This window comes from Neolamprologus multifasciatus, chromosome 12, assembly GCF_963576455.1.
Source record: "Neolamprologus multifasciatus chromosome 12, fNeoMul1.2, whole genome shotgun sequence".
In the NCBI taxonomy this organism is placed as follows: domain Eukaryota; kingdom Metazoa; phylum Chordata; class Actinopteri; order Cichliformes; family Cichlidae; genus Neolamprologus; species Neolamprologus multifasciatus.
The window spans coordinates 36,992,123-37,015,421 of NC_140450.1; the positions used below are offsets into that span (position 1 = coordinate 36,992,123).

The 23,299-nt window shown below is 42.7% G+C and overlaps 1 protein-coding gene across 1 annotated transcript in view; it reads left to right on the plus strand.

Annotated features, from left to right (window-relative positions):
- LOC146507489 (uncharacterized) overlaps positions 1–23,043 on the plus strand; it is a 153,971-nt gene extending 130,928 nt beyond the window's left edge. Inside the window, exon 2 of the mRNA XM_085181552.1 lies at positions 19,600–23,043. Within this exon, the coding sequence (XP_085037678.1) occupies positions 21,903–23,012 (1,110 nt within the window). The 5' untranslated portion in view covers positions 19,600–21,902 and the 3' untranslated portion in view covers positions 23,013–23,043. The remainder of the gene's footprint in view (positions 1–19,599) is intronic.
- Positions 23,044–23,299: the final 256 nt, after the last annotated feature.

Consider the following 23,299-nt stretch of genomic DNA (forward strand, 5'->3'; position numbering starts at 1 on the left):
GTGTTGGTTTACAGCAATCACGTTAAATGTCTGCTCCTGGTTGGATTCAAATTAGAACAACTGATGGAAACAATGATGCTGATGGTTTCCCACCCACGTAAAACCGATGGACAACAAACATATAGACCAAGAACAGCCCGTTCTCACTCCCGAGGCATAACATGCCGACGTTTTGTCACGTCTGAGGAATGCAAAAGGAGACCTTCGGCGTTCTTATGGTACGCGGCGGGTTATGGCCGAAATCCAGTGCAATGACGCTCCCGTGGGAATAGACGTTCCAGCCCTGTAGTCCAGCCCTAAACCTAACCTTATCCCTAGCCCTAACCATAACCTTTTTCCTGATCTTAACCAGGACTTTAATGATGTTAAAGCGTGTTTCTAAGTGATTTGAAGAAAAAGAGCGAACATGTGTAGATTGAGTCCATACGGTTCTCATATTTTCTCATATTTCCTCATTTTTCCGAGGTCGTCATTTAGGAACGTGGTGGGTAGCCGAAAACGTAATATGTTGATGATTTGTCACCTAGCGTAAAATGTTACGCTGTGGGAGTGAGAACGTGTTGCCAAGAACTAGTTAAACCTTGATACCACTGTTCAATGGTTGGTTTCCTAGCTTCCTGTCAGAGAGGGGATACTTGACCATAACTGACGGTTTGATGATGCGTTCAGATGAAACTGAAGCTGTAGTGATCTTTTCTCTATTTAGACAGAAGAGGTGTTTCTAATTATACTGCTGTGAACATTTACCATGATCACTCAGTGTGTAGAGGATTTTCTCTGAGCACTTGGCTGAACAAATCTGTGATACATGATGTGTTGTTGTTCATCTCAGGCTGTATAAATAATGTCATTATCACACTTTATCTACAGTAATCTGGACCTGATGGGTGTCAACAAATTCCCTGTGTTGAAGCTCTTTACTGCAGCTGTCAGAAATGTTCACGACTGACTGTATTATAGGACCCGACTAAAGAAACACAGGTCTTTATTTTCTCCTGTACAATCCAAACGAGTTTTAGGAACGAGGACAGGAAAGCAGGTTTTATCACAGTCCTTATCATATGCAGTCGTAATCGTAGCTGTGGTCCACCTCTGAAATGACGTGAAAATTACCTATCAGCTGGCAAGGGGAAATTACTGGTGAAGAAAGCTCTTGTATTCCTCCATCCTCCCCCATGTTGATATTACACCCTTCACCCTTCACCCCCCACCCCCCAAAACCACCACACACACACACACAGCAAGCAGTGGCACACATGGAAATTAGAGATTATTATGATAGAGGGAAAGTAAGGCTGGATTGGGAGGTGATTTTCTGCTGAAACATGACAGAATAAATACTTTGATAGTTATGACTGAGCCCAGTATCGGCACAAACAACTGACACAGGATATACTTGGGTATAAGTGTGCGAGACAAGCAGTTCCTTGGTAATCATTACCAGAGTCATCTCTGATTTAACAACACCAATTTGTCATGCAGTCGTGGCAGAGGGATTAATAAAACGTATCAAACATCAAACATACCAATCTCTGGACGTCAGTGTGTGACAGCTACGCTCGGAGCCTGCTGGTGACTTTGTGCAGCCGTGCATCACTGATGATTAAACTGCATACTGCACTTCATTAAAAGTGCTTGCTGCATACTGGTTTATTTAGCTGTTTAGTCGTGTCTGTGCAGGTGCTGAGGCTTCTCTCTAATACTGAGGATAGTTTGATTTGTCCTACACAATCTATCGCTCAGCATCTGTTACTGCTGCAACATAGAGCGACAGTAATAAAAATAATAACAATGATAGTGCCCAAAGCCAAGAGATGTTTGAAGCTATTAAACATATTTAACATTTGGTGGCTTGATCCATGTCTGCACTGAGTAATTTTATATTTAATATCAAGTTTTAAACTTTCTATGAAAGAAAGGGTTTGACATAAATATATATGCACTGTCCACAACAGCGAGAATCATAGCAACAATCAAATCTCATTTTCTGTGTAGGATCTCACCTCATCCTATTTCACCTATGTTTCCCTTTCAAAATAAAAGTAACATGCTCTACAAAACTTACAAAAACATATAAGATGTTCAAGCATACTGAAGTCTTTTACATAATAACACAACATTACATTTCTCCCATATATCTGATAAGGCTTATCCTGTTAGTTTGTTATGAAATCTAATGCTTTTATTTTGGAAGGGCAATTCGTGCAGGAAACAGCACAGTGACAAAGCAAACACATAAATTAAATAAATTAAATTAGATATCACACAGCTCATGTGCACCAAAGGCTGATTATGGGTTTCTTTATTTTGTCAACAGTGCGGATGTTTTTGTTTCTCACAGATTTCATTTATTTTTAAGTGAGATCATGTGAGCTGCTAGCACATCCGTCCAGCCTAATATAACCTAACATATACGTAGGTGAATAGTATCAAACTGTGAAATGAATCAAGTTCAAGCATGCTTAAATTCACTGAGTTATAGTGAACATGTGGACAGCTGTATATTAGCAGAGTTTATAGTTATTTCATGCTAAGTAGATCTTTTCTAATAACCGTTAGCCTAAGGTTGTCAAATAGCATTCGTACTGCTGCTATTACATTATTATTGATAATAACATTATTTCTAATAATGTTGTTGGAGAGTTTTCAGTGTGTGTGGTCCCGTTCTCGGAATAAAAGAAGCAACTGTGAGTTAAACGTGGTCTCCGTGGTTCCTTAGTCATAGGATATCACACTAAGGTTATCCTTATAAGGAGAAGCAGAACGGATGGATGGAGAAACTAAAAGTGTCAGAAACTATGGGGGAGTTTAACCACTCAGAGCGGTCACTACAGTGGACAGCTGTTCAAAGGCTGCTTTCTTGTATTTGTGTCAGTGTTGATGGTATACTTGCACATAAAGCACTGTGTACACATCACATCAGTGTCCACCTGAGTGGACGTGTAACAAACTCTTTGAAAAATGTTTAAAAAAATGAAGTTCAAAAATCTATTTTCATGCCTACAGATGAATAAAAATAGAGTTTGTGCATTAAAGTCCATTTTAATGGAGCGAACTCTTATAGTCAGTGTGGCTGTTTTTGATCTGCTCACATGTTTGTGATCACTTGTGTGTCTGGACTATTGTATTTTTTACTTGTTGTATTTGGTGCAACGTTTGCTGGACATTAGATTTAAATCTCCATGAGACTTTTCACCTGGATGAATAAACGACAATGAATGAAAAACCAAATGTAATAAACAAGTGTTATTGATAAAAACTGGCTCACGTGCTGTTAAATAAAAGCACTACATGAATGAGAAAGGAACAAGGAGCCTAAGAAAAGCTAAACCTGGACAAAGAGCTAAAATTACTAATTGGTTTACTGATCAGTTGTACTTTGTTCGATTGATTTGCAATTAATTCTGGTTTGCGGTGCAAAAAGACAGAGGCTGGCGCCAACCTTGGAGGCTGTGGATATCTTATACTCACTTAGAGGGTGAAGGGAGGAGAATATCAATACAATGTTGTGAGTCTGGCCCAGTGCTCACACTGATACTGTCTTCTTCATTTGTTGAAGCTATGAGGAAGAGTGTATGGAGCAATACATTTTCTGTCAATTTCAAATGGAAGTGATGGATGATTTATCCTTTTAAGTGCAGGTGGGTGGTATGTAATGCTGATCTGCCGGTGCCATTAGTGTGACCTTATGCTTTAGGATACGTAATGTGGAATTAATGTTTCATACTCCACAGGGATGAGTTACACAGAGTCATGGAGTAAATATAGCTCCTTTTATAAGAAAAACCACATCACTGTAAAAGAAAATATGGAGGTAGCCAATAAACTCTCACTGGTGCATGTTTGCCTTCCAGTGCAACTAAGGATGTTTGTTCATGGCCACGTAAACACTGTTTGTCGTGATTTTGGATGAGTGACAGTCGTGGAGTCGAAGGCTTCGGTCTCACAGGTCACGAGGCCGCTCCACAAACATCTGGATGGCAAATACTTTATTTCCTCTCCTGGTAACTTGTAAAGTTTTGTGCAGTGTTTCGTAAACTACACAGTGCAAGCACAGCTGTCTACACAGACTGGACTTGTCTGTTGGTAGTTTAATTCTCCCACAAGATAAGACGGGGAGATCTGAGAGGACAGTCACAGTGAACGGCATCATGTCTGTTTGAGTTTTTGGTCAACGCTGGTAGCTCCTGATGAAGAAAGCACACCAGTGTTTAGTAGAGGTGATTACTGTGATAATGAATAATTAACATCAATAATATGTAGCAATCAGATCCTTCTAAATTCACTTCTTAATTCAGTGTGATGGTTGATCAGTATTGTGTCTGTGTGTGCTCCACTCTGCAGGTCTGTCATTTTATAAAATTGGACTCAAAAACATGAGGAGTAAACTAAAAAGCTGATAGTCTAAGGAGCTTGCAAAGAAAAGCGTCTGGACTTCTTTAAGTTGCTTGAAGATGTTTCACCTTCATCCGAGAAGCTTCTTCAGTTCTAAGGTCAAATGGTGGAGAGTCCCAGATATAAACCTAGTGGGAGTTTCCCCCCACAGAGGGACTCCCACTAGGTTTATACGACAATGAGGACCATTGGGTGACGGCTGGAGGCCGACAGTGGCGACAGAGTCCCTTGAGTTGCTTGGACAGAGACCTTCAGGCAGTGGGCAACAAAGGAGGACCTCTAGAAGCTGGTTTTGGTGAAGGTGACAGAGCTGGGACGTTATTAACGGTGTCAGAATGAGCTGGCAGGAAAACACCGATAGACTGAAAGGAGCAGAAATGCTCTTTAAATTTACAGGATGGGAAACAAACTGTCTGAATCCACCAGCTCTGAACACAAGGCTGTGCTGGGTCACAGACCCAAAGTTCAGGCTCAACATCAGGTTGGACAGATGTGAAACATTCATTCAGCCTGCTCAGACAGGTGACACCATCCTGCTCTGGTGAAGTTTGGACATCGAGTTGAGAAACAGAACCGTGAGCAGCAAATGAACTAAACACCGAGACTTTACAGCGAGCTCAGAAACAGGAAGCAGTCGTTAGATTGGCAGGTTCAGAAACGAATGACAAACGTTGATCACGAGCTCAGAAACACAACATTCCCTTTGATCATGATCGGGCTCAGGAAACAAACACATCACTGGCTCAACAAAGCAAAACATTCCCACATCATCAGATGGCTGGAAACAACTTGGTCTTCACGTTAACTGGTTTCCAAACAGCACATGGACTTATCTGTGCGTGAGAATCCAGGTGACAGGTCGTCGTAACACACAGACCAACAACAGGAAGAACCTCGCTTCTGCTGGGAAGAGCCGAGGAAGCCGTGGTAGCTGATGCAGAGGGAGAGGATGGTGCAGCTGCTGCAGGCTGATGAAGAGTGGACTGACCACAGCGATGGGGAGGGACCTGTCCACTGCTGCACCGCTCGCTCAGCTCCACGCCTGTATTTTCTCCCGTAGTTCAACTAAGAACACAAGTCGTGGACGACTGGAAACGCTGAGAACTCTCCCTTATTATTTCTTCTATAAATCTGGCAACTTGAAGATGTGGTTGATGACCTTATGCATACTCTCCATACTCCACTTCTAGCAAAGCTGAGTCCACCGGGTCCATTGTGCTTCGTTCTTCTGTGCAGGCTTTGTGTCCGGTCCAAACATAGGACTCAGAAACTAAAAGGGTAAACTACAAAGCAGCTTCGCTGTGCAAAATAATCTACGTAAACAAAACAAGGACATTAAATTTGCAATTAATCAAAGAGGGAAAAGTGCAAGGGAGAACATGACAAAGGACAAACACACAGAATAACGAGGGAACGAGCAAGAGATGAAATAAAATCCATTCATAGGTCCATAATCTTTGGAGGGCCTATCAGAGCACAGCAGCACTGGCTGCTCAAGAGACGAACAGCTGAAGCTAATCAGAGATGATAAAGGAAGTCGAACTGAATGCAAACCACAAGAGACGAGAGGTGGACTGGACTAAGAGACATGTCCTTACCAAAGACAGAAGAGAAGGCTGGGACAGGCTGGACACAGAAGGGAACAAACATGAAGGAACCAAGGAAGGAAGCAAGGATACCACGTCAGTTTATGACCCCCCCTTACAGACATATTGTCCTCCCTTTGTTGAGTTCTTTAAGGATAGTTTCAGGTTAGGATATCTACAGCAGTTTAGGAACACGCACCAGACAGCCGCTAGAGTCTCAAACATCAGTGCAACATAAAACCTTTTTTAAACCAAAACCCTTCTTGAAGCACTTAACAGCACGAAAATGTCCGACTGTTTCAACAATTTAATTATTTATGTGGACAAGTTTGGTTCTATAATACTGAGAAATCATCTTATCTGTAAATCCAGTCAAATAATAAATTAGTAACTTGATGAAAACCTTTTGATTTCAGTGCCTGCTGCTGTGTTTCTGATGTGTGGTGAGGCACAGCAGCCCTAATGCCCTCTTAGGGGAGGAAACAGAGAGATAAGGAAGTGAGAGAAAGTCTTGACCACAGATGTTCTCTGAGTCCAGACTGTTAGCTTTTTAGCTCTGCGAATGTAGTGATCTGGTTACCCAACATGCCACTGCCAAAGTCAGAGACACACTAGAAGCTTCCCTTGAGACGCAGAAGTGCTGCTCCACTGTCTCCAGCATGGCTGAGAGAAAATCTGTCTCTGACGTCACTGTGTCTGACCACCTGCCAATCCTCCCCCCGTCACACACTTTCAAATACACGTTCAGTTTAATTCAGTTCAGTTTTATTTATACAGCCCCAAATCACAACAACAGCCGCCTCAAGGTGCTTTATGTGTGAGGGAGACCCTATAGCAGAAAATCACAGACACCAAATGACCCTCTTTAAGCAAGCACTTTGGTGACAGTGGGAAGGAAAAACTCCTTTAAACAGGAAGAAACCTCCAGCAGAACCAGGCTCAGGGAGGGGCGGGGCCATCTGCTGTGATTGGTTGGGGTGAGGGGAGAGTTTTTGACATTAAATGGTTTAACCTGATATCTGAAAGAATACGAGACGTAACTAGGAAAGAAAAAAACTTAACTTGTGACTAGGGATGCAACGATACCGGTATCGGGTATCGGCCTCGATACCACATTTTCTAAAGTACTCGTACTCGTTAAAAGTCCCCCGATACCGAGGACCGATACCACGGTCTGAGACCTGTCTATGTTTGAGCGGCATGTAAGGGGTTAATCACAGGCGCCGAGTGCCCGCCCCGAGTGCCTGCCCCCAGGCGAGGCGAGACAAGTCAACCGTGTGGAACTATTTCAAAGTGAACGAAGACGCGAAAACAAAGGCGGACTGCAAATTGTGCTCAGCGAAATTGTCCAGAGGAGGCTCTAAAGGTAGCGCATTTAACACAAGTAATTTAATCAAGCACCAAAAACACGACAACGAGTACAAAGAGTTTACCCACGCTTATTTACCCACGCTTATTTACCCACGCTTATTTACCCACGCTTATTTACCCACGCTTATTTACCCACGCTTATTAGCACAGAGGAGCATAGCTGATGCTATAGCAGTGGGACGGAAAATAGTTGGGCATTTTAAAGACTCCGCCTTAGCCTACTCCCGCCTCGAGGACATTCAGGGACAGCTCAACCAGCCAATAAAGAGACGGCAGCAGGACGTACAGACGCGCTGGAACAGCACGTATTACATGCTCCAGTCCCTCATTGAGCAAAAGCGAGTGCTGGGCGTGTCCGAGCACGAACTCCCTGACTCTCTCACCGCTCACCGATGGGCTCTTATGGAGACGACTGTTGCCGTCCTCGCCCCCTTTGAGGAACTAACTAAAAAAGTGAGCAGCTACGACCCACTGATGTCATCCCAGCTGTGACTGTGCTAGTGGAAAAAAAAACCTGCCACTCACTTTTTCTCTCCATTAAGTGAGTCATCTTAGACTTGATGTTAATTCCTACCTCAGTTGCACTGACTGCCACAGTTCTATGTCGGTGGATGTTGTTAGTTTATTCAAATATTGTGCACTATACAATAAACTGAAAACAATACTTGAGTTGCACTGTCACTGTTTAAATTTTTTTTCATAATGATTTATTCTGTAATATGTTGCATACAACATGCTTTTCATTTTAAATAAATGTTCTTAATTCCAAACCAGTCCCTTGTTCTTTTGGGGGGTTTTTTTGTTAAATTATAGGACTAAAGCTGTTACCTGTAAAATTGTGTTTTTATTAAGTACTCGGTATCGGCGAGTACTGAAATGAAAGTACTCGTACTCGTACTCGTTTCCAAAAAAAGTGGTATCGGTGCATCCCTACTTGTGACTAAATTTCCTGGTTTTAGACTAGTTGGTTAGTCTAAGGGTAACAACAGGCCGGTAACACTGTGGAAGCACACTGCGCCTGCAAGGATGAACAATTATAATAACATATTTGTAACAATATGATAACCTGCTGCCATGAACATGATTATTTTTATATACTGACTTCTGGTATTAACACCATAATAATAAGGTAAAATGAGTTGATGCTTATTATAATAATCCTTCCTCGTGTCCTCAGCATTCCTCTTTGTTTGAAGCTAACAGTGTAAATATTGTGTCTCTGACTCTACGGCACGTCTCCAGGTCATCATCACACTTCATCAAGTTTGCTGTGTTAGTTTATTAACATGGAATTAGAAAGAAATGTGCAGTTTCACATTTTGCAGCCCTGATTCCTGGTTACACAAAAACTACAACACGTGCAAAAAGCCACAACTTTAAACACAATCTTTACATTATTACCTTAAAAAGAAACTGCTGGGACATAAACACAGATAAAGGTCCAGTGTAGCAACACAAGCAGCTCCTGTAGGCGTGAGAGCAGGCCCGTGCTGCTGTGCTCTAATAGGCCCTCCAAACATTACGGACCTATGAATGGATTTTATTTCTACTGTCGGGGAACGAATGTTTTAATTTGGGATTCATGATTACTTGGAAAAGAGTTCCTGATGCTCAAAGATATCATCTTAACAAATCAGTATTTTGAATGTATAAGAATCAATATTGGTTTTACTGTCTCGAATATATAATGATGATAACTGGGCACAACAGAGCATATCGTACAATTACTGAGGAGATATGGAAATTAAAATTGCTTTAAAAATACCCAAATAAAAGACATCAAACATACAAATCTGTGTATTTTGCTATTATTTTACTCTACAGCAGGCCAAAAAGCCCCGCTATTACTTCTGGGTCTGTGTCTGAAAAGTGCACCTTTGCAGGGATGGCATTTTGTGTCACTCCACCTCATCCTATGGCATCTTGTATTCCTTTGAAGGAAGGAGCTTCAGTTACAGGAAAATGAAAAAATTGCAATACTTTTCTGTCATTTTGTCTGGCTATTTTGAGTCAAATTAGATCAAGGGGTGTTGCATCTGTCTTGTGTAGCACAATGGGAAGCATTGGTTTGTTGGAAATGGTGGATGCACCTCTCCAGAAGATCAAAAAGGCTTCCAGTCACACTGTGTTTCATGTCATTTCTCAAGATACAACAATATTTCTAATGAAATCAGGCTCAGGCAAAGCATGAACCCAGATAAACATGGCAGGCACAGTTCATTTCATTCAGTCACAAGTCTTTCTCTCCTCGTTACGTCTCGCATCCTTTCAGAAACGTAAACTAACTACCTACAGATACATTATGAGTGACAGTGCAAAACTATTGGTGGGGCATGGTGAGCAATGTCGACTAAAATATGTCAAATGAATGTTTCCTGTATTATTAGCAATAATTCAATAGTAATAATAACCTTAAAAACAAGCAGACTGTATGAAATGAGGAGAGATCACTCTGAAGAGTTGAACATGATTTACTGAGAGAGAGAAATTGATTATTTCCTGATCAGACTCCAATAACGGCAGATGGGAATCATGGATTTAGGACAGGACCCCCGGAGTCTACACACTGGTGAAGACTGAGGCTTAAATAGAGCCTGAGGTGTTGCAGGTGGAGATGGGGAGGAGGTGGGTTGGCTTAAAGAAGGTGGGCGAGAAGATGATTGGACTATTGTGATGATGTCAGTAGTGAGATAGACAACGTTGGGAAGCAGTGGACCAGGACAGGAGGCCGACCGCGGGACCAGCGGGTGTGACGGAGCAGACCAGTAGGCCAACCATGTAGAAGGCGGTGACAGCTGAGTAGGAGTGGGCGCCGACTCTCGGGCAGCATGGCGAGCAGTCAACGGTGGCGTGGACATGGACAAGGACCCTCGGGTTGGCGGGTTTCTGTGGACGGGCTGTCTTGGCAGGCAGCGAACAGACGTGACGAACCCACTCAGAGATAGGTACGACGCATCACCTCACCTGTTCACCACCGACGCTGATCATTCTCAGGATACTTGGGTACATTGCTTGGGAGGTGGAGGACGCCATTCGCCGAGCCCTGGAGACTGAAACCGGAAACTGGCCCTGCGTATTGGTGCTATGCTGCTCACTCCATGGTTCTGGACACACACAGCCAAATCCTCGTGCCATCCTGAGAGAAGTAGGACCTCTGCGTTACCCAAAAGATGTTTCTGTTGAAAGGATAAAGACGTCAGGGAGAATGTGGCGGCCTGCAGTCTGTGCCCAGAACAAGTCCCACACCCAACGCCCGCAGCTGTGTTTCAGCCATTATTACAGCAGACCGTCCGTGATCGCACACTGCTTTTTGTGACAGTGCTACCTGTCTCTGCATAGAAGCGAACCACACTCACCATCATAGATACATTTAGCTACCCACAGCTACAGAGACCGCCAAGATTCTAGCAGAAGAAGTATTCAGACTTCACGGGAGTCCACTTGAAATAATGTCTGATAGAAGTCCTCAATTCACGTCTCAAGTATGCAGGCGTTCTGCACTGCTCTAAGCGCTAAACCCTGCCTTAGCTCAGCTTATCATCAAACCAATGGACAAACATAACAGTTAAATCATGAGCTAGAGGCCTCCCTCCATTGTGTTGCCGCACACAACCCGGTATCCTGGTCCACATATCTCTGGTTGGGCAGAATATGCTCCTCCTCGGCCAGAGGCGTGTCACCTTTTGAATATTCTTTCAACCCCCACTGCGGTACCCTCCGTCCAGCCCCACCTGCAACGCTGCCGCCAAGCCTGGACACAGACGCTGGAGGTGCTACTCCGGTTCGTCAATCTGCAACGACACTACACCAGTCACTGACCCTAAATCCTCTTCCACAGCACGATGTCTTTGTCTCTTCTTCCCACCTCACGCTGTTGTGAGAGGGGGGGGTTCATATGATTGCTGGGGGTTTCTGTTTTCTTTGTATTACTGTAGGGTCTCTGTAGGGTCTCTGTAGGGTCTCTGTAGGGTCTCTGTAGGGTCTCTGTAGGGTCTCTGTAGGGTTTCTGTAGGGTCTCTGTAGGGTCTCTACCTCACAATATAAAGCGCCTTGAGGCGACTGTTGTTGTGATCTGATGCTATATAAATAAAACTGAATTGAACTACACTGAGGAACCATGTTTGGTTAAATCTTGGACAAGAACAGACACGTGGGCACCGGCCTTCTTTTATTGGAAACAATGTCATGATCAAGGCCATTTGCTTTCAGTCATCTTTATACTATCGACATTGCTAAAATGTGTTTTTCTATGGCAGCAGTGATAGCTGTTATCACAGATCTTTTACATCGCGGTGCATCTACCAGGGCTGATAGACCTGAGAGGCTGCACATTCAGTGTAATGATACATTTAACAAAGGAAAATCTAAACTCAGTATGTTAATCCATCTGCCACGTCACTAGTGTTGTGTTCATAATCAGTGTAAGTTTTTTATATCATATTCATATATCCACAATAAAGACTTTTGCAGCTGATGAAACACACAAACCCACACATGTGCAATAAGACTGCTATATGTGCAATTCTTCTTCTGACAAAGTTGTACTTTTGTATTTTCCTACTCAGTTGCAGATAGTATTTGTATTTCTATTTTATTCTATTGTATTTTATTGCATTCCAGTGTTTTCTAATTTCTGCTACATAACTTCGCACTTTTGCTGTAACAAAACAAATTTCCTATAAAGGTCATCTTATCTTATCTTATCTTATCTTATCTTATCTTATCTTATCTTCATATACACGTTCAGTGTCAAGCTTGAACATTTTGAAAGTGTGTTTATGTTTCTAACATCTCTGCCATGCTCATAGTTCATGAGAATAATTGTTGTTTCTTCCATCTGGATAGTGAACAAATTCAAACTTGAGTTCAGTGACTTTTGGAAAAATGCTTCTAATACTATAATTTATCTTTATTAGCCATCACATTATATAAATGACAAATCAAAGGTAATCATGACAATATTCTGTTGATGGTCTGCAAATAAAAAAACACAGTAAAACAAAGATTTTTAGTCTAAAGAGCCTTGGAGGAAAACTCGCTCAGGGCTGTGATAATAATCCAGGTGAGCAGTTGCTGTCACAGGTTAGAATAAGGCTGCCCTCTGCCTGATGCTGAGACACAGGGAGGCACGTTGGCTGCATGCTGATTGCACTGTTTGATGAATTGTAGTAAATCTGTTGTTTAAAAGATTAGTAAAATTATTGCTACATTCAAGTGTTTCCTTCTCAATCTCCATTTGCCATTATTTGCCTTTAGGTGCATTTAATGCCTCCTCTCTGGTGGGGCAGGAGACTGTATATAGTCAGGCTTATTGCAACACACAGCTCAGGTTCTGGAGGCAGTCTCCTAGAGAGGGCCTGGGTTCTACCCTGGTATTGGCCTTAGTGAAAAATGACAGACAGGGCTGAGTATGTTTGTACTGACTCAATTCAATTCAATTCAATTCAATTTATATAGCGCCAAATCACAGCAAAAGTCGCCTCAAGGCGCTTCATAGATACAGAGAAAAACCCAACAATCATATGACCCCCTATGAGCAGCACTTTGGCGACAGTGGGAAGGAAAAACTCCCTTTTAACAGGAAGAAACCTCCAGCAGAACCAGGCTCAGGGAGGGGCGGGGCCATCTGCTGTGATTGGTTGGGGTGAGAGAAGGAAGACAGAATAAAGACATGCTGTGGAAGAGAGACAGAGATACTCAGGCTGGGCCCCTGCTGGGGAACTTCAACAGTCTGCTACAGGAGGCTGAGGATCAGTGGATCAGAGTGTGCCATGTTCTCCATCTCCTTTGCTGAAGCAGCTAAAGCACCAGCTGTAAGGTGCTTAGTGCTAGTCATGGCTGAAACCCTTAAATCAGATAATCGGCAGGTGAAGGGAGCCATCGACCTGAGGCCAAGAGTAACGTGGTTACATCATGCAAATGTAAACCATCATGCAACTAAGCAGGGGAAAGCGGTGCTCTACTTACAGTGTCTGTCTTGATTGACATGTCTCTGAACATTGTGTAGAGATCTGGATGGGGTGCTGGTGCTTCAGGAGCATGGCATGTCTGGCCTGTTGCTATGAGCCATTTGTTTGCAGTGCAACCATTGCAAGAGTTTAGTCCACGTTGCTGACAATAAGTTGGACTCGTTCCAGGTGGGTGTGGGCCAAGGCCACCTTTGTCACTGATTCTGTTCATAGATTTCCTGGACAGAATATCTAGGTATAGGCAGATGGTGGAGGGTCTCCACTTTGGTGGCCTCAGGATTTCATCTTTGCTTTTGGAGACAGTTTGGTTCTGTTCACACTTGGGTGGTTCACAGTAGAGTGTGAAGCGGTGGTAATGAGAATTAGCACCTTTAATTCTCAACTGATGGTCCTCAACCATAAAAGGGTGGAGTGCCCACTCCTGGTCAGAGACAGGTTGCTGTCCCAAGCTGAACACAACTGAGGGGAGCAGGCGATGGGAGACCTGTGATGTGGATGCTGCTCAAGGTCATTTTGGAGTTTTTCCTTCCTACTGTCACCAAGTACTTGCTTGTCTGACTGACAGGCGACTGTTGTTGTGATTTGGTGCTATATAAATGAAACTGCACTGAATTTGTGAAAAGAGAGCTGAGCATAAAAGATGTCAGTTGACCGGTGGATCTACATCCCTAACCTCACCAATGATCACAAGCTTTGTGACCGAAAAAAAAATTAGATCATGGACACAAGCAGCAGAGCTTTCTCCAAAGCATAGCTGGCCTCTCCCTTAGAGATAGGGTCAGGAGTTCGGTCATCCTAGAGGGGCTCCGAATAAAGCTGCTTCTACATTTTCAAAGGCAACATTTGAGGTTATTTGGGCATCTAACAAGGATGGTTCCTGGGTGATATATTCTTTGCATGTCCTACTGGGAGAGACCCTGGGGTAGACCTAGGATACACTGGAGAGATCATGTCTCCCTGCTGGCCTGGGAATGCCTTGGTGTTCCCCTGGATAAGTTGGAGGAGGTGCCTGGGAAGAAGTAAGTCTGAGAATCTCTGCTTTGGTGAATGCCCCTCCAACCTGACCCCTTATAAGCAGAAGAATATGGATGGATGGACATTTAGTTTTGTGTCTTTTTAATATTTTTAATAGAAATCATACAACCTTTAGTATAGTGTAAACAACACAGGAAAGTTTGATGTGTATAATAGTTGCAGCACAGTACCACTGAAATATAAACGATACATTCTCTATATTTTTTGCATTTTGTGCAAATATATGATGATGCATATGCTCACTTTAAAAGGTTGGTTAAAATCCTGCTGGTTCTTTGATATTCAGCAGTGACAGCGTAAGGCAGCCTTACTTTAACTGTCTGCAGGCAGAACCAGGACGAGCTGAAGAGACTTTAGTATCAGAGATGTTGTGGAAAGATAAAACGTCTTTTTTTCTGCTGCTATCTAAAGCTAAAACATTATATATGTAAATGTGATTGCTTGTTTTTAAAAACATTTTGTAGTCAGCGCGATGTTCAGACTGTTTAGGCTTTTCTGACTGGAGCAAGCCTGCTTGTTATTTTTAAAATACCTTCTTTCAAAGCACGTTTTCTCCTCAAGATGTTTTTTAATGTATAAAAGGTAGAAGCAGGATGTTCTACAAAAGAAAATCCAAGAGAGCACCTGCATTTGATTTTTCAGCCTGCCATTTTCCTCATTAGCCGTATATTCAATTAGGCTACACATGCCCTGCATTGTATGGCTGAGGAGAGGGTCAAACACTCAAGACACTTGAAGAGCTTCAATGCTGCATGCCTGGCTCCATGTTCGATACCAGGAAACTGACTGAAGATTATCATCAAACACTTGTGACTAAATCAGTGACAATGACTTTCTGATTAAATATTCTTCATCTTATATTCTACCGACCTCAACAACTTCTCCATTTTATATAAGCCATACCTGCCCAACAAGAACTCGAGGGTCTGCATGTGCGCTTGATCCTTGTCCTCAAGATATTAAAAATTGAAGTGGCAAAAGAAGAAACACTGAGATGAGAAGATCCTGCAGGGATTAAAATGAAACTTCATTAGCAGCTAAAAGCTGAAAATCAGCAACTAAATCAAAAGAATGAACTCTGATGAAAGCTGGAAAATTACTGTGGATCAAAACAAATGGAGTCGCATTGACAGACAATAAGCTTAATCCGCCCCTACACAGAGAAACAGACTATCAGCAACCAATCAAAGCTGGAGCTGGAGATGCAACTCCCTCAAAATGCTCCCGTATCAATGACATACAGTCATGTGGAAAATACAGTCTTTACTTCTACGGTTTATAGAGCAACATGACACATTACACTGTGTTTTCATTTCACAACATCTAAGCCAAAACAGACATGCATTATACCCAACTATTTCCATACAAATCAAGAGGACAAATAGCTGCCAGGTGTGTTTAATCAAATGTACCTAACTGATCATCACTGACTGTGTCTTAGGCTACGTCCACACGTACACGGGTACTTTTGAAAACTGAGATTTTCCGCTTTTGTTTTAAAAAATAATCCCGTCCACACGTAAAGGCAGAGATGAAGGAAAATGCTGCTAGGAACATGCCAAAGCAACAGGTGGCGCTATATTCCTAACCGTGCAGAAATGTTGGCCAATCAGAAGTCTAGAAGCCTCGGTGGGAAAAAGTAAACAAAGCTGGGGCATAGAAGCAGAACCGAGTCGTATGTGTGGAGGGACAGTAACTGTGTGTGTATGTAAGCATTTAAACACTGCAGAGAGAACAAGTAACAGTAACAGTATTGTAGAAATTCATTTCACAGAAACAATAACGTGGCGCACAGTGTGACGTCAAACAAGGCGCACACCTTTGACGCTGCGTTTTCTGCGTTTTTCTCGTCCACACGTAAATGCACAAACGGAGTTTTAGAAAATCTCCGTTTTCAGTGACCGAAAACGTCGTTTACGTGTGGACGAAATGTGCAAACATAGAAAAATCTGCGTTTTCAAAAATACCCAGGTACGTGTGGACGTAGCCCAACTCTGTAAAAGCAAAGATTGTTGGTCTGGAGCATTACGTGTGTGTTCGACACATTTCCACGGAAGAAACACACGTGAGAACCAAAGGTTTCAGGTCATTTCCAAACATCTTGTACCTCATCATTCTAGAGAAAAATAGATTATTAACAAGAAGAAAACATTCAAGATTGCTGTAAATCCTCCCAGTACTGCAAGTCCCAGCAAATTCACCCAAGGCCTGATTGTCCAACGATCAAGAAACTGCAGAAACTTCTAGAACTACATCTAAGACTCTGCAGGCCTCAGTTAGCATGCTAGATGTTTACAACAGCCATGTCTGTACAGAAGGCTTGAAATGAGCTTCATTCTAAAAACGGAACAAATGGGTCTCATTGACGAACACACACAAACCTGTCTGTGAATTCTGAATGACTTCTGTCATTGCTGTCGTCACTTACAGCATTATTTCTTGGCTCGATCCACTGATGCTGGAAAATCTGGATTCATTGTAGTGAGTCTCTCACATGGGGCTGACAGATTAGGCTACATGAGCCTGAGTCCCAGTCATATATAATAGCGCATGTGCTTTCTCCTCTTCCCTTTTCCTTGCTGATAATTATGTCGTCAGCAAAGTGGACAATGGAGGTGTTGCTGTGGGAGGAGACAGAAGAGTAGGTGACGAGTCTGCACAGGAGTGGACTGAACTGTCTTGTGCCTTGACTGCCTGAGGTCTAACTGTCAGGAAGTTCAGGACCGGCAGAGCGGGGGTGCTAGTCCAAGAGCTTTTTTCCAATTCTATTCAATTCAGCTTTATTTATACAGCGCCAAATCACAACAACAGTCGCCTCAAGGTGCTTTATATTGTACAGTAGATCGTACAATAATACATACAGAGAAAAACCCAACAATCATTTGACCCCTATGAGCAGCACTTTGGCGACAGTGGGAAGGAAAAACTCCCTTTTAACAGGAAGAAACCTCCAGCAGAACCAGGCTCAGGGAGGGGCGGGGCCATCTGCTGTGATTGGTTGGGGTGAGAGAAGGTCAGTCAGTTGTGATCCCAGTGTGCCTGGGCTGACGGTGTTTTACTATAACACTGAAGCTCTTGTGTTTATAGTCACAGTTGGTTTTCTCTTTATGACTTTCAGATTTTGAAGGCCTACAGTGAGAAAGCAACTGGGAGTCTTCTGGTGGCCTCTGGTAAACGACTGGTTCTTATATATATATACTATATCTATATAGTGCTTTTCTACTCATCTTACACAAAATGCCTCACTCAGGTTTTCATACCAGTTCATACAAACACTTTTGTCCACATTTTTTCTACTAAGGTGCTTTCTATCAAACATCCACACACAATCAGACCCTGAGCCCAAGTAATCTCTGGCTTGAAGAATGAAGCAGCAAGGGATCGAACCACCAACCTCCTCAGCTACAGCCTACGGGAGTGGAGGACCCAAAATACTGACTCGAAGGCAGAAACTAAACTCAAAAGACAGCTTTGTTGCTGCACCAAGAAATACAAAACAAGACTGGAAAAACACGACAGACCCAGTGGCATTGTGATCGTCTTTATTCGGTACGACACACAGAGCTGCAGCTCAACCGAACACACAACAACATTCGCCAAAAACTCTAAACTTTTAAGCCGGCGAGGCGTGATTGCAGATGCCGCTCAGGTGGGTCATTCGCACCTGCAGCAGCACCGCAAACCACGCCCTGCCACAACCCCCATCACCTGACTGTGGCCGGGGAACCCGGCCGAACCTACTCCCCCTCCCCCAGGAGCGGGAACCGACCCCAGCCCCTGGGCCAGCAGCAGGGAGGTGTCTGTTCTGGTGGCCGCCCACGCATCTAGCAGTGCCGGGGGTCGCCCGCGTATCCAGTGGCAGCCCGGGAGCTGGACAGTGGGCCGCCCACGTGGCAAGCAGCGGCGCAGCCAGTGTGGCATCCAGCACGCCGGACGCCGGCTTCTGGGGGAGGTGAGGCCGCTCTGCTCAGCCCATCGACCTCGGGCTTTGGTGGCGTGGACTCCCCTAGCACGGGCGCTTCCGACTCTGCTGCTCCCGGCTGGAGCGTCTCCCTGAAAGTCCATGTTAATGATCTATTTAAACTCCCATCTTAGCAAAGCAGATTCTGAAATATCTCTGCTTACATTTACACGTCAGAAGCTCCTGAATCTTTAAATGTTTCAGTCTTTAAATGTCCAAAATCATGGTCACTTGATGGGATCTCAGACTTGAATCACACTGTAAATTCTGTTTGTGGCCTCAGTGACGAGCAGACGCAAATAAAAGAAACGCTGTGAGACTGAATATTGCATTGTTTCAACAAAAATGTCTGCGACAGACACCCAAGCAAAGCAGGGCTAATTTGTGCAACCTTCATGTGTTCACTTGACAGAATAAAGCCAAGCTCATGTGGAGATGCACTTATTTGCAACATTATATTGGTGAAATGAACCTTTATTAAAGAGCAATATTCTCCATATACCACCTGCTAGTCTCATAATGAGAGAGGATTTAAATGAGGGAGAGGCGCGCCTTTCTTCAGCGGCTGCCTGTTTCTTTTCATCACTGAGTGCTTTATAAAATACAAAGAAGAAGCAGGGAGAGCGAGAAAAAAGACAATAACATAGCGCACAAAGAAACCATTTTTCATTGCCAAGTTTAACAAGGTCTTTAGAAGTAATAACTACATTAAGAAAAAGAGTTGTCCTCTTTTATTCTGAGAGGAAAAAAATAAAGACACAACCAGCCAAAGAATATTTGACAGTGAGATCATTACATACACTGCACACCTGCCTCACTGCAGCTTAAACTTCTTCAATTTCTGATTAAGTTATGAGTGACATTAGTAACCTCTGCACTGGATGAAACATAATACCTGCACAAACACGAGTGACCGATTAATGTCCCTGATATGTTAGTGACTTAAACTCCTTCCTTTGCTCACTTTAGGAGCTGCCAAAGCAGAGCTTCTGCCATCTTTAACCCTGTGCATGTCTGTGGACAGGCCTCCCTTTGCTCCTCGTTAGTAGAAGAGTTTCTGTGCTGGTCAGCAGCACTGCTGCTGCTCATTGTTACCTCAGGCCACAATCTGGGACGTCAGTGTCACTCCTGAGCTGCATGTTTGCTTTGGTACAGAGGAGCTAAATTTGTCTCTAACTGGCATGGTAGTTAAAACACACACATTACATAAAAGTTATGAATTGAATATGTGTCAGAATTCTGGCTCCCATGTGGGACGCATGTTACAAGGAATCAACTACAGACAGTGTTGGGGAGTAACGGAATACATGTACCGCCGTTACGTATTTAAAATACAAAATATGAGTAACTGTATTCCGTTACAGTTACAGTTTAAAAAGGTGGTATTTAGAATACAGTTACTTTGTTGAAATAAATGGATTACACGGCGGTACTTCCCTGTTTCATATTGTGGCGGGTCAGGACTGTTTGGGTTTTGTTTGACAGCTACGTTCTGTTGTTCCAGGCGGCAGCGTTACGGTTGCCATGGTTACAGGGTGACGCTCTCTCTCTGCGTGTTTCCTGGGTGAGAGAGCGCCATTTTGTTGTTGTTGTGCTAAGCTAACAGGCAGAATGCTACAGGTATAGCTCTAACGAATGTAGCATCATGGGCAGTGTAGTCCGTGCTGCAGGGAGAATGGACTGCCATACCCGTTATGTGTCTGTGAGCGAGGGAGGGAGAAAAAGGAAAAGTACGAGCTGTCATCGAGCAGAAACGGGAGCTGGAAGCATGTAAATATAATAATAACCACTGCAGCCAAGAAGAGAGCCTGACGAGCCCAGCTGTAAGTAAGCTATTAAGACTCGACTGTACACCGTGTTCGTGTTTTCCTCTGAAACAATAAGTTCTGTTGGAGCAGCCTTTCAACGCCTCTCTCTGTCTCTGCTAGCAAAGTTGACCCAGACAACAAAGTAAAGCTAGTTTTCAGCTACGAGCCGACACGAACCCACCGTATTAGCCAGAGGTCCCTTTACTACGGTTCAGAGCCGCGGACCTTCAGTAACAGTAATAAATCACAGCAATAGTACATTCATGTAGTTGTAAACAGCATGATAATATATTAAGTAATCCAAAGTATTCAGAATACGTTACTCTCATTGAGTAACGTAACGGAATACGTTACAGAATACATTTTGGGACATGTAATCTGTAATCTGTAATGGAATACATTTTAAAAGTAACCTTCCCAACACTGACTACAGATACTTCTGATGTCTCAGCCACACCTGTCCACACCATCAGTTTCTTCTACTTTAACATCTCCACCATCATGGGCAAAAAGCTGTCAAAGGATGTCAGGGACAGGACCCTCGATCTGCACAAGGCTGGAATCGACTACACGATCATCAACTGGCTTCAGTCTGGAGCTCCATCCCTCGCTGGGATGATCATGAGAAAGCTGCTGGATCAGCCCCAAACTACTGTGGAGGAACTTACACCCTGATGGAGTGATTTCATGCATCGTGGAGGTCATCCTGCTCAGGAACAGGCCCATTTTCAGTTTGCCAGTGAACATCTAAATGATGCGGAGAAGGCTCAGGAGAAAGTGCTGATGAAACCAAAGCAGAATCAACATGTGCATGACCCAAACAACAACGTGTTATAACATGTGTAATTGTGTGCTCTGTGGGGTTTTGGCTGATAGTCTCGTTCCAATAACATGAAACTACAGTAAAAACTGTTGTATTTTTTCTAAGTGAGCAAACGCAGAAATTCAGCAGGAGACCAAATGATTATTTCCCGACTGTAGCTTCTGAAAACTTGCACCATGACTCCCAGTAGCCTGAATGTGCTGTGCACATGCTTGCTGTTATTCGTCCAAAGAAAACATCCTGTGTACATTGTTGGTTGTTTTTAAAATCGACAGTTTGCTCAGAGCAGCTCACACTTATTGAACACGTTCCCCGCTGCCTGTCATTTAGAGCATGGCAGAACATGCTGACAGTTCCATCTTGCTTGCCATGATGTTTCCTGCATCCTATGTAATCATAATTCCCTTTTACACAACCTAACCTAACCCCCATCCACCTATTTTCTCTTACATCTCTCTGTCTCTCTAATCCTTCCATCGCTGTCATCTCAGATCTTGGTGGACACCACGGGTCAGTGCTTTACTTTCTGAGGAGACTCCACCATCCACTGGGAGCAGAGCAGGAATTTACATCTCATGGCAGAGTTTTCCCCTCCATTTGTTATAATGTCAGGTCACTGCACTGCTCTGCTCACAGAGAGGGAAAGATAATGGCTTCAGCACACACCCTCCCAATTTATTACACACTCACTGGCTCTGACCTTGTCTGCAGTTTGGGATGTGTTCAGATTTTTATGTCAGCCTGCACTACTTTAACTTCCCAGTTAGCTCGTCGGATAACTGTGGTGCTTTCTGTTATCATCGTTCGACTCAAAGGGATTTTAATTCACATGTACATGTTTTTAGAGGAGAATTAAACAGTCGTCAGCTATTTCACTCCAACAAAACCAGTGAGTTTGGTTTTAACACAGTCAGGACAGGATAGTTCTGCCTGGTTCTTCAGGGTGGTGGATCAATGCATCCAACCACTGTAGGCTGTTCATTTCCTGGCTCCCTGAGTCTCAGTGTGACGATGTCCTTGGGTGGTGCACATATATCTATTCTATCCTATTCTATTCTATTCTATCCTATTCTATTTTATCCTATCCTATTCTATTCTATTCTATCCTATTCTATTCTATCCTATTCTATCCTATCCTATCCTATCCTATTCTATTCTATTCTATCCTATTCTATCCTATTCTATTCTATCCTATCCTATTCTATTCTATCCTATTCTCTACTATTCTATTCTATTCTATCCTATTCTATCCTATTCTATTCTATTCTATCCTATTCTATTCTATTTGATTCTATCCTATTCTATTCTATCCTATTCTATCCTATTCTATTCTATCCTATCCTATTCTATTCTATTCTATCCTATCCTATTCTATCCTATTCTATTCTATTCTATTCTATTCTATCCTATCCTATCCTATTCTATCCTATTCTATTCTATCCTATCCTATTCTATCCTATTCTATTCTATTCTATTCTATTTTATCCTATCCTATTCTATTCTATCCTATCCTATTCTATTCTATCCCATTCTCTACTATTCTATTCTATTCTATCCTATTCTATTCTATCCTATCCTATTCTATTCTATCCTATCCTATCCTATTCTATCCTATCCTATCCTATCCTATTCTATTCTATTCTATCCTATTCTATCCTATTCTATTCTATCCTATCCTATTCTATTCTATCCTATTCTCTACTATTCTATTCTATTCTATCCTATTCTATTCTATTCTATCCTATTCTATTCTATTTGATTCTATCCTATTATATTCTATCCTATTCTATCCTATTCTATTCTATCCTATCCTATTCTATTCTATTCTATTCTATCCTATCCTATTCTATCCTATTCTATTCTATTCTATTCTATTCTATTCTATCCTATCCTATCCTATTCTATCCTATTCTATTCTATCCTATCCTATTCTATCCTATTCTATTCTATTCTATTCTATTCTATCCTATTCTATTCTATTCTATCCTATCCTATTCTATTCTATTCTATTCTATTCTATCCTATCCTATCCTATTCTATTCTATTCTATTCTATTCTATATAAACAAGCTCAATTCAAATGGATTCAACTCACACAGGACGCCAACTGCAAATGAAGTACGCTGCTGTTGTTGGTGCTGAATAGTGAGACACAAAGATGTTTTTTAGCATTTTCTGAGACGAGTTCAGCTGTGGCTCAGGAGGCGAGCCGGTCATCTACGAATACAGTGTCCTTTGTTCCTGATACTGAAGCCCAACCTGATCCCAGCGTCTTCATCAGAGAGTGAATGTTAGAGAGGAAACACTTAAAGTGCTTAGAGTAGAAAAGCTCTACGTAAAGAACCAGTTACT